General features: G+C 49.7%; 2 protein-coding genes across 2 annotated transcripts; one reads left to right on the top strand and one right to left on the bottom strand.

Annotated features, from left to right (window-relative positions):
• Window positions 1-525: 525 nt before the first annotated feature.
• On the bottom strand, window positions 526-5,174 carry LOC106743080 (GPI ethanolamine phosphate transferase 3). Its single transcript, XM_014616606.1, has 4 exons — window positions 2,267-5,174; window positions 1,545-1,715; window positions 1,247-1,473; window positions 526-985 (listed from the first exon to the last, which is right to left on the bottom strand). Exons 1-4 carry the CDS (start codon window positions 4,851-4,853, stop codon window positions 791-793), a joined length of 3,180 nt encoding a protein of 1,059 aa, XP_014472092.1. The 5' UTR covers window positions 4,854-5,174; the 3' UTR covers window positions 526-790.
• On the top strand, window positions 4,751-6,594 carry LOC106743082 (thioredoxin domain-containing protein 12-like). The gene is made up of 3 exons (XM_014616608.1): window positions 4,751-4,805; window positions 5,477-5,955; window positions 6,233-6,594. Exons 2-3 carry the CDS (start codon window positions 5,699-5,701, stop codon window positions 6,462-6,464), a joined length of 489 nt encoding a protein of 162 aa, XP_014472094.1. The 5' UTR covers window positions 4,751-4,805; window positions 5,477-5,698; the 3' UTR covers window positions 6,465-6,594.
• Window positions 6,595-12,165: the final 5,571 nt, after the last annotated feature.

The following is a 12,165-nucleotide window of genomic DNA, read 5'->3' as shown; positions in this document are numbered from 1 at the left end:
TTCGTTCCTCACCAGTCATGATACATGACGCGCTTCCCCTAAGAAACACGTACCGAAGGATATGAAAGATGGATACTAACGGTAACTAATAGCCTATTCTAATGCCGTCCTCTCTCTCTCTCTCTCTCTCTCTCTCTCTCTCTTTCTCTCTCTCTCTAAAAGTATCAGCCGAACACACCCGATGCGCCCATCAGTCTTGCAGACCCACACCGCGGCACACGGACGCAATCCTGCATCAAGTGCGTTGCTTCGTTCGTTCTACAATCAGCAATGCATTGCACGCAGGGTAGCGTTAGTGTGTTAGGAAGCATCACAGTCGGTTACGCGACGTTGTAGTATCCTTATTATTACAGAAGAGGTGAACTAGTTAATAATATCTCGAGCAAGAAGTGGAGAGACCGAAAGGTTCCTGTTCTTCGACACGAAAAACGTCGTTTTCTCTAATTCACACTAGCTATATACCTATATTTGACTTCGCCCGCCCTTCACCTATCTCGCTCGCTCTTTCTACCTTCAGCTCCNCCCCCCCCCCCGGCATACTTTCATACAAAATTGTGGAAATATTGGCAGTATCTTGGTAAGTATAGAGACTCGTGTGTGTTGCCCGCGCTCTTCCGTATTCTACATGTATACGTAATAGACCTCGGATCGCCGGAATCTCGCGTATAATTCGCTCGTAAGTAACGAGCCACTTTCGGATAGCCAGTAAAAGTGAGGTGTGTCGACTTACGACTTTGGTACTTTGCTATCTGATTGTACTATAACACCGTTAACGACGTGTCAGTCACTATCATCTGCCTTTCGTGATCCTCGTGATGACGTACTCCATCTGTTGCTCGATGCGAAAGACCAGGTAGAAGGACGCGAGCACGCTGCACAGCGTCACCAGGAACCCCAGCCCCTCGAATATCAACTTCGGCGCGAAGATCTTCCAGACCATCAGGTGTCGGCAGTGTATAGTCGCCGCTAACATACTGCCGAAAGTCTGGAAAGGAAGCGCGACTTGTGCAGTTTCTGCGGATACATACTTTCACGCTGTTTTTGCTCTTTTGTCTTTTTATTCCGAGGGAAATGAGACAGTCACTCGAGGCTCCCGTTCCTTCGCCGCGGGCATCTTGATTAATGACGTCAGAAGCGAGCAAACAGACGAGAATTTTGGGCGTGTATTTTCTCGCCTCCGACGTCATTAAACAAGACGACTGCAGGAGTCTTAATTGAATTTCGTTTTGCACGACATGTTACGTACCCGGATCCCGTGAAGCAACACGTATTTGCCGGCGACCGAGAAAACCGCGGCTTGAAAGGCGGAGTCTTGCTCGGACAAGAGGAAGAGTAGCTCGCCTCTTTTCATATCGTCCTCGAGGAACTTGGCCTTGAGGAACTTTGGAAATACCAGGTGCAGGGTGAATGGCACGATCACCAACAGCGGCAATGTCGCCCCCAGAATAATGTGGGAGCCGAACGTGTTGATACCTACGAATTATCTTCGTCGTGATTCCGGTCGGCAGGGATCCTCAAATAAAACTCGGTTACCGATAGCTCACCGATCAAAATCGCCGACATCAGGTGACCGTAGAAGTGGCCGCCGGTTCCCACGAAGGCGGCGTGCCAGTGGATGGTGGGAAACGTCGCCTGGTGGCCGGTCCCGTAGAAGAAATATTCCGCCGATAAAAACCAGCAGAGCAGCACGGGCATGGACACGTCCAGGAGTTCGGCTGTGCGCGAGGGAAGATTAGGAATCGAAGGAAATAGAAAGGAAATCGTTAGGAAAGTCGAGGGCAATTAGAATATCAATGAGAACAATTAGAGAACAATACTTGCGATGTGTGCACTGAGAAAAAATGGTGAGCTCATTTCGAGCGCGAGAAACGGAGGCTCGAACAAATATGAAAACTTCAAGTTCCGACAGACTAAACGTTGTATTTGACGGAATTTTATTTATTCAAGCAAACTCTCGCCGATTCTCGCCGACTTCTTTTTTCTTTTTCAACGTATAGTCAATCACAAAAAGGTTGCAACATTTTTCTATTAGTTTCGGGACGCATCCCGTGTCCGATAGGAGAAATTGTATCTTAGTAATCCTCAGGAGACGCATTTTCCTATTGGACAGGAGATTAGAAACAAGATGTTCCTGATAAATTGCACAAATACCGACCATTTCGAAAGCTCTCGATCGGTCGTGCACCATTTTCGAGCTTTCCGTAAGAAATATATGCGCGCTCTAGAAGGACGTGTTACAAACATACATCAGGCGTTGCGTACTTACAGATAGTGTTAGCGTTTTTGTATCTCTCGATCGTGGACAAGCCCAATACCGCGGCGCACGTTACGAAGATGAGGAATGTGCTGGGCGAGAGCGAGTCCCCCAGCAGCAACGAATACAGAAGCGTGAGGAACACGCTGAGGGAGATGAACGCGGCGCTGTAAGTGGTCCCGATACCGCAGATCACCGGAGTGTCGTCGGTGTCTATCCGCTTGCGGGAGATCGAGTCCTTGATCCTCTCGAACAAGCGCGGCACCAAGTTCTCCTCACGATACACCTCGATGGACTCCCGCTTCTTCGGCAGCATGTAGATGCTGAGCGGGCGATAGTAGAGTACGAGGATCGCGAGCACGCAGAGGAGGTAGACAACGTTCGGCAAGGTCTTCACCTGCCAGGACAGGACGAACTTCACCTTGTAGAACTTGGGCAGCTTCTGCAGCACCCAGTAGCAGCTGATGCAGACGCCGATCAGGACCGAGCAGTACTGGCCCACCATGACGCTGGGGGCGAAGCCGGTGAGGTTGCCGCGGTCTCGCAGCCAGAGCTTCACCACCGTCACGTACAGCGCCAGGATCACTACAGCGGGTAAGACGCGCTCCCAATTGTTCGACACCGTCGACCAGTCGACCTTGCCGGTCGCGGAGACGGAGCACGCCCGGTTCAGGTGCTCCTCCCGGCAACGCCAGAAGTAATGCGACAGCCTGATCGAGACGCACGCCACCAGGCCGACGATCAACACGATCGTCCGGAAATTCGGCCTGGACGGCCTCGAGCCGACGAACCTGGTGGTCTTCCTCTCGGCGCAGCCGTCGGAATCGCTCCTCCTCAGGTCGAACACCAGCAGGCAGAGAAGCGTGATGAAGAGGAAGGACAACACCTTGTCCTCCTCGACGATGTAGCTATTGGAGAAGAGTCCGCACACCGTCAGCAGCAGGATTATCCTGGAAACGTAGGTCAACAGCTTGATTCTACGGTGTTCGTACCAGCACATCGAGATCACGTCCCAGTTCTGCGCGATCACCAGCACGAGGAAGCCGATGGAGACCGCGCCGGTGGCGAAGAAGGTCATGTTCCGCAGTTCCTCCAGCACGTCCAGCAGGAAGAGGCACGTGGTGATCGCGACGGTGATCAAATTCGCGATCACCGCGCATTGCAGAAACGAGGACTTGAAGATGTCGCACATACGGCTCTCGGGGATGCCGGTGATGAAGAGGTAGAAGAAGAACAGGGAGCAGAACATCAGCAGCAGACCCTTGGAGATCAGACCGGAGTCGAATTGGACCCACACCTCGGAACACGTGTCCTTCAGCAGCTTGAAGTAGCCCCTGGTGTCGCGGACGAACGCCTCGAGCTTCTCCGGACTGTCCACCTGCCTCACGCGCTCCGACAGCAGACCGTAAACGTGATCCAAGTCCTGTAGCTGCTCCTTCGAGAACAGGTTCGCGTCCGCCGAATATATCTCTATGTACCTCTTCGTCTGGGCGATGTTTCGCCAGAGCGACTGTAAAGGATGTAGCAAACGACCGGCGGTCGTCTCCGCCGGCTGACTCGGCAGACAGTCGAGTACCACGGAGCCCAAGTTGGAGAAAGGGATCGGCGTGCCGAGGATGGACGACAAGGTGGGGACCAGGTCGACCTGGTTGACGCTGTTGCTGCCGTTGATCGCGAACCCCTTGAGCAACGGGGTGGTCGAGTAGACGAACATCGCCGCCTCGATCTCGCTGGGACTGTCACCGCCGTGATCCCCCGTCTCCGTCATACCGTGGTCTCCGACGACGAATAGCATCATGTCATTCTCGAGGGACTCCACGATCTCCGTGATGAGCTTGTTCGCGTCCTTCAGCTTCCTGGACATCTCCGGATGCTGCGTGCCGTGCTTGTGCCCGCAATGATCGACGCCCAGCGTGTGCGCTATCAGCAACGACCAGTCCTTCTTCTTCATCTCGAAAAAGATACGGTACTGCACGTTCTTGTCCACGCTGTCCAAGTCCCAGACGTTGAAGGACGGCGAGGGAAACTGCCTCATGAACTTGCCCGGGAACAGATTGGTCCACGTGTCGTCGCCCATGAAGACGATGCCGCCGGCGGCGTTCTGCTCGATCATATTGTCCTCGTTGATGTAGCCGGACGCGAAGTTCGAGCCCACCTCGATGAAGGTGGGCAACGAGCCCGTGGTCAGGCCCTTGAGGCGCTGCATGGTCGTGGTGGGAGGATCAGCTACGAACTTGTAGAGACGCGAGTGCGACGGCTGCTTCTGCAGCAGCTCGCGGATCACAGGCAGCTTGTTGCGGTGATAGCTGGACATGGAGGCGTCGTCGTCGTACCACTCGGCGAACTCGTACTTGAGCGCGTCGACAATCAGCAGCACGACCCGCGCCTTGCGCTCCAGACACACCCCGGCGGCGTAGCCGGTGTCTTGGAGAAGCCCGGCCGCGTCGCAACCGGCCTCCGGCGTGCAGCGCGCGCACTCGGCGCGCTCCGGCCTGGCGACGCGATTAAGGAGGAAGCCACTGGTGAAGACCAACAATCCGGCCGCCATCAGGTAGGACATCCATGCCTGAAATACCAAGTAATTCCATAGTCGACTCATCTTCGTCGCTCATTCAGTGTCGTGGAACGTGTCACGGCGGCGGTTGTTCACTGGCGGCACGACGGTCGTACGACCGAGGGAGATTCGGCGAGGTTTTAACCTATGACGGCACGCCGGTGGTCTGTTCATCACCATTGTCACATCCGCGGCTCGGTGTGTAAGAGAGAGAAAGAGAGAGAGAGAGTGCAGCTCGTAGACAGCGCGTTGTTTTGACCGGTCAAACACCGCGGACACTTAATCGATAATTCATGTGTATCGCGGCGAGCAGCAGGATTTAACCTCAAAACCGCGTCGTACTGCGTGGATCGTCGCACGCATCGGTTCCCCGGTGCGGGGAACTTTTGTGCACGACTGTGGCGACCCTCGGAGAGTTCAGAAAGTGCAGCTTTAAGAGAAGAGAGAGGGAGGTCGATCGCGAGTGTCTTCCTCTAGTGTGAGATCGTGGAAAGTGGAAACGCTCCTTCAGGTCGGAAAATTTCCACTTTCCACTTTTCATGTATTATGCGATAATATCTTTCTTTCTTTTTAATTTTTTATCTCACGTCGAGTGAGATAAAAATGAGATAAAAAGCGAGATGGTATCTACTGTGGCGTTAGTGATAACGTTCATTCTTTGTCAACAGATGGCAGCCCGCACGCTGTTTAAGAGCTGCAGTTTCGGCCAACTCGTCGCCAGCAGATGGCGGCTGCATACAGCTCGAGAAGCACGCGAAGTCGGTTGGAGATATTTCAAATTGTGCGCATTTAGTTTTTGCATCGCGATCGCAAGTCCCAGATCGAATGTCCAGACCAACGTGCAACGACGTCAAATCATGATACGATCTCGGCAGTAAAATTGCGTAGTCATGCGTTACGCGAGATATCTCGGCTCTTGGAAATTCCGCGCTCTGGCTTGTTACATGTTCGGAAACGCGATGGCGATCAACGACGATCTGAGCTTCGGATATATATTCAAATGGAAGAACTTGGCAGAGGGCTTCGACGAGGCTAAGGTCATCCGGAAGCCGATATTCCTTCTGATCTACAAGACAGGCTGCCCCACTTGCGAGAAGCTGAAGCCCAAATTCAGAAAGTCCATCAGAATCCTCGATCTTAGCCAGTAGTGAGTAACCTCTCTCGATGTATTAAACGCTCTAATCCGATTTCGAAATTGTTCAATCGGAAATTTAACACGCGCCATTTTCACCAACAAAACGCGACTCGAACGCGAATTTTATCTAATTCGCGAAAATACGACATTTTACATATTTAACGTTAATAGGACACAATTATAGCGCAAATTCGGCATTTAATCGTATTTGTCTATCGAGAAAGAATCGTCACGACATTTATCGCAGAGTTAATGCCGAATTCGTTACATGTTTGACGCGACAACATAGCTTCGTTATGGTGAGCGCCAGGAAGGGTGAGATGTCCGCGAAAGATGAGACGAGATTTCAGCCGGACGGGACCTACGTCCCTAGAATCCTGTTCTTCACCCCGGACGGCGAGTTTATGGAAGACATTTATAATCGTCATTCGCAGGCCGACAATAAGTGTAAATACTTTTATAGTAGCACGGGTCAGATAATAGACAGCATGATTTTGGCATTGGAACGCTGTCCCAAATAGTCGTTATAGTCTGTTTAACAATGTTAGCTTTTTTGTGAAATAATACTTTGAAATTGAAACGATACATATCGATGCGCATGAACGACACGCACAGTATTGTTTTAGTGAATCAACACGCATTGCAAATTAAAATTTGTTTTACGCCAATAACTCGAATCCGATTCAGTTGAATGCATTTTCTTAAGACGAAACCAAAAATGAAAAAAAAAAAAACAGAGAAATATCCAGGCTGAAAAATATCCTCAAGCTCGCATGAGACCAGACATGGAGATTGCGGATTGGAGATCGAATTAGGCGGATCTAATTTCGATCGTGATTCGCTTTATTCCGATTGGTCAAGTTGCAAATCCAATCCGCAATTCTCAGTTGCCCATATGAGTTTTGAACACCGAGAAAAACCCCATGAAAATTCCTTCATTTATGCGATTAACAGTTACAAATACCGAAACTCTTTTTTCCCCGCGAAGCCACGCATGCCCAGCACGTAGGCGATCGACCGCCGAAGTGTACATCGGAAAGTCGATTTGCGGCTTGCGCAAGCCGCGTTATCCGCCCACTATCGACAGGTTGCAAAAGGAACAGAATAGCGGGTGTACGGAACGAAGAAACTAATTTAAGTTGGACCGCGGCGGAGTCCCTCCCTCACTCCCGGGGACTCTTCTTTCCCAGCATTCGAGTCTGCGCCTGCACGCCGGATTCGGTGCGCGCTTCCGATACTGCGGGTGACCTATAGTGAGCCCGCAAAGGTAGGCTTGACGGCGCTTGCGTTTGCAACAGTTGCCAGATGAAGCTGCCAGGCATTGGCCGACGAGATCGCAACCAAGAAGTCGCAACCCCTCGTAACCACGCCCATTTCATCCCTTCCGTGCACACGCGCCTGTCGCGCATTTATGTGTATATGTGTGTATGTGTATGCATGCAAAACGCATGATAAAATCAGCGTTGTTCTCTTTTTCAAAAGGCTGGTTGAAAAATGGGACTCGCTATTGTTGATAAAATCGAGAACCCGGAGTTGTCGAAAGCGACAATATTTTGCTGTATCGCAGTTGCACACTTTAAATTTCTCGGAGTGGAATCTCCCTAAAAACAAAGTGCTGCAAACTTTTTCTGACTGAGAACACATCAAATTCACTCTTCGAGTTGAGTGTCGAGTGAAAATATTTACGTTTTAGAGTGAAAAATTCACTCTGTACACGGAGAAAAAAAATTTGCTGGAACAACGAATCGTTAGTTACTACAGTGACAGCAAAACAATTTGTTGCACAGAAGAAAATAATCATGCTGTTGCAGCAAAACATTGTTGCGATAGCGATAAAATTGTTTTCCCCGCGTATAAATAAAATATCATCCGAATCCGAACTCAGCTATCATTCTACTTTTCGAGAGAAGTTTCACATCAAATAGCATAGAGAGTAATTCATATCCCGGAATTGCAAATTTTCCTCGGAAGTGATCTCGCGTCTCCGGGTCGGGACGACGCGTTAGTCGCACTTGGAGCGCGCAAGATCGAAGCGACCGAGTGTTGAAGGCGCGACCGCGATCGAACGCCCTCGCTCCTTTTCTTTTTCTTTCCGACAAATTGAAAGCTAACTCTTTCACCCTTTCTCACGGACAAAGGAAGAAAAGAGGAAAGAGGGGAAAGATCGCCTGTGTCAAATTGACCCGACGCGAGTACTCGAGAGGAATAAAACGCGTTTACGGCGGCGGTATCGTGCGCGCGGGCATCCGGATTTTCCGCGGGGAGCGCGGGAGGCGCAGGAGGAACAGGAGGAGGAGGAAGAGGAGGAGGAGAGGAGAGAGCTTACGCACATCCGTACGTTATGTATGGATCTCTCCGCGGACGGTTCTGTGTTTGAAGGGTTGCAGATAATATATAGCCCGTTTCGGCGGAGAGTGCTTTTTAGCTTTGACCGTTTCATCCGGACCGGCCAGCCAACCAACCGACCGACCGACCGACGACCAGCCGCCGACCGGTCGGTCGGTTGGGGCTATTGCGCCCCGTAATATCGCGCCCCCGCGCACCTATATCTCCACGTCCGTCACTTTTTTTTTCCGCCTCGCCCGCAGAGTCCTGACCAGTCCGCGCCTCCTCCTCTCTCCCCCTTCTCGTTCTCTCTCTCTCTCTCTTTCTCGATAGCCGGGGCCGGCTTTAAAAAATGAGCCGGGACATTATTTCTGCGCACCCCCTCCGTGGCTCCTGCACGACTGACCGATCCAGTCCCTCTCTCTCTCTTATTCTCTCTCCCCCTCCCCCGACGTCGTTTCCGCCGGCGCAGCTTGCAATGTGCCGCATCAGCGAATGTGCAAAAATGAAGAGAGAGAAAGAGAGAAGAGGAGTAGCGGTGGGTGGCGGATGGTGGACGAGGCTTCGGGGTGGACGAGAGATCGGGAGATCGAGAGATGGGTGAGGGAGGAGAAGAAGAATTATATATCTCTCGTGCGAGTGTATGTGTGCATGTGTCTCTCGTTCGTCCGTTCGTTCGTTCGTTCGCTCGCTCGTTCGCTCGCTCGCTCGTTCGCACGGTCGTTTCGGTTCGGATATGGATATGCCCGTGTGGATATATCGGGAGAGCCAGGGAGCCATTTTCAATTCAATCTGTTAAAAGCACGTCAAAAAGTCATACGGTATTTCACCGGCGCGGTAGATCGCGACGAGATCGCGGCAGCTTCATCGCGACCCGACAGCGGCGTGAATAGCGTATACACCACGGGTCGTCCACGTGCTTGTGTGGCGCCGACGTGTGGCGGTGTCATCCACGATGCCGGGTTAACGGACATCAATCCTCATCGTCTTGGCAACTGTCGTAGGAAGCGATGAGATGCCGTCTCGGTTAGTGGCGACAATTGTTCTCGCTACAATAGATAAATTAATCATAAGAGATCTTAATGATAAATATTCATCGTACAGATGAAATTTCTAGTAACACGAGCGCGAAAGGTGAAGGATTGATATAGATTATTTTTTGGAAAATATGGATCTATGTCTTCGTCTTGTCACTTTTTTTCACAATTTTGCTGCTTTCAGTAGAAATCCTGCCAAGTAGGACCGGAGGATTTGCAGAATTGAAGGTAAAATGTGAGGGAGAAGAGAGAGGGAGAAAGATATATCGCAGATATTAAAAAAATTTTTCACGTTCGTGGCGTTATTCACCTTGAAATTTGCAGTAAAACACAAGAAAACGGTCGCAAAATTATTTTTCGTAATCAAAAAATTGCAATTCTTTATTGTCATCTAAGTTCCACTTAAATATTGCATGTTTCGAATTATTTAATAAACCAAGTGAAACTATTAAAGTGCTCCATTTTACGCATAATTTCTATGATTATTTTTGCATAAAATATTGAAACTTGCGTGAAATTGCATATAATCTTCCCGACGAAATGTCGATTGTTGCACTCACCGTGTCAAACAGGTTACATCGAAGCGACATGCAAGCACCTCTTACCTGCGATTTCTTTGTGTGGCTTTGACATGGCGACTATAATCTAATCTCGCTTATCCGATCGCGCGCCGCCGATTCTCTCGAGCTCGGCCGCGCGTCTAGTGTCGCGGGGTCAACTCGACGTTTGCAAACATCGTAATTCGATATTGCCGCGATCTTGATCTTGATCACCCTGTTTACCTAAGGGGTGTATAGCCTGAGGGAAATCTCGAGTGCGTGGGCGAACAATGCTCTGCTTTTGAGCCACTCGACATCGCAGATAAACCGGATACTTTTCGGAAACATTTCGAGTACGGGAATTAAAGACCGTGGGAGAATTCTCGACCGATTTTTCTGTAAAGAGAGAGAAAGAGCGAGAGAGAGAGAGAGAGAGTGTGTGTGTGTGTGTGTGTGTGTATGTGTGTGTGAGAGAAATAGGCAAAATATGACAATGGCTAAGTTTGTGAAAGAATTCAAAAGTTTATTAAAGAATTCAATTGCTTATAATACATTTGCAAATACGTAACCGTTTTACGGTAAACTGTACATATCGGGAACACGTTCCATTTCATGCGGATGATAAATATTAGAAGATAAATTGAAAATAACGGTGGGTGTTTCAGTGACAGAATGTCGATAGTTTGAAAATTCTCAGTAATCAGAAACTAGAGAGAGTCGTCGGCCAATTATAAATTTCGGACGGCTGCGTGTAAAAAATATGAAGTAGTAGGTAACGAACATAAAAGTCGTCTTCGGTAAATTTTAAGTGAGTCGATATATGAAGAATTCGTTGCTCGACAGTGTTATATCGAAAATTGCGGAATTATGTGAGAAAAAGTGGCGAAACGAAGACCCAAGACCCATATTTTCTACAAATAATTCACATCGATCTTTCGTCTCTCGGAAAAGTTCGGGGGACACGATTCTTTTATCACTTCCGTGATTTTCCGCAATCGCATTTAATTGCGCGCAATTTAAATGGCACCCCGACGGGAAAGCACGTGATCGCTGGTATTTATGCTCGCTTCATGACTCCTCGAATTTTGCGTTTCGGCTTGTACGAAAAGTGCGTGATACTTTATAAAGCGGGCATATATTGGCGTACCTATTGGTTTATTGATTTCTCCATCGGCGCGTATATTCGCTTTGAGTGGCCGATATGCGAAAGTAAAAAAAGCTCCATGCTCGTGCGATATATATATATATATATATATATTCTGGCGTGAACGTACACTCGCGTACGGAATACTTTTAATATTGCTCAAATTCGCTCGCCGTCAAATTGAAAAATCCCTTCTGGAACGTCATTGAAAAAAAAAAGCGACGCCCCGTCGCGATTATATTTATTGCGCGTCCTCCCTGTGACGCCCTCGATGACGCTCGGCGTACGTTCGATTCTATCGATCGCCGAATTACAATGTGGATAATTTTGACCGAGTGGAAATTGCGCGTGACGCGCGACACGACTCGCGACAAATGCGAAAACTGTTCCCCCCTCCCCACCTCACGCCTCCTCCCCCCGCTACGATTCATCGAATCGCCCGAAAAAGGACGTATATGGGGAACGCGAGATATATCAATCGGACAATGGCGCTCTTTCACCTTTCCACCTTTCAGCCCTTGCCCACGAGGAGAAACCAGTTTCAGTCTCGCGGATTACGTTTATGTCGTGTAAACCTGTTCTCTCTCTCATTCTCTGCCTCTCCGATTGGCCACTATTACACCGCACACCCCTCACGAGACGATCCCCCTCGTCTCGCGCGATTTATACATTCATAAAGAAATATGTCTCGAGTATATGATGAGATAACCGACACCGCGATTGTTACTTTCCGGGTTTAGAAGCGCGCAGGGCGAACGGCTTCCTCCGCGCGCGTCTACATTACGTACATCACGTGCTCGTGGTGGTAACTTAGGTTGGATGGAGGGTAGGTAGGTAGTTAGGTTGGTTGGCTGTTCGGTGGGTAGGTAGAAACGTAGAGAGATACGGGATCCAAATCATAATGCTCACAATGCTTTTATTCTATTCTCATTGCGGGGTAAATAACATCTGTACATTAGATCACTATAAAATCGGCCGCCATTGGCGAAACGACAATAGGGCTGCGCGCTCCCTCCCTCTCCCCTCCCGCTCACCATTCAAATCTCATTGTACAATATGATTCAAAGAAGGCTCGTCGCGATGACGGTGTTGGTTGTGGTTTATAGACCGTATCCAGCGAAAGAGAGCGAAGCGGCAAGAGAGGGAGGGGAGGGGGGGGGGATGAAATGGGGGTAGA

The sequence above is a fragment of the Dinoponera quadriceps genome, unplaced genomic scaffold (genome assembly GCF_001313825.1).
Source record: "Dinoponera quadriceps isolate SergipeBrazil2010 unplaced genomic scaffold, ASM131382v1 scaffold823, whole genome shotgun sequence".
Lineage (NCBI taxonomy): Eukaryota > Metazoa > Arthropoda > Insecta > Hymenoptera > Formicidae > Dinoponera > Dinoponera quadriceps.
Note: the sequence above shows the minus strand (reverse complement) of the source record. Positions and strands in the feature narration are given on the sequence as shown.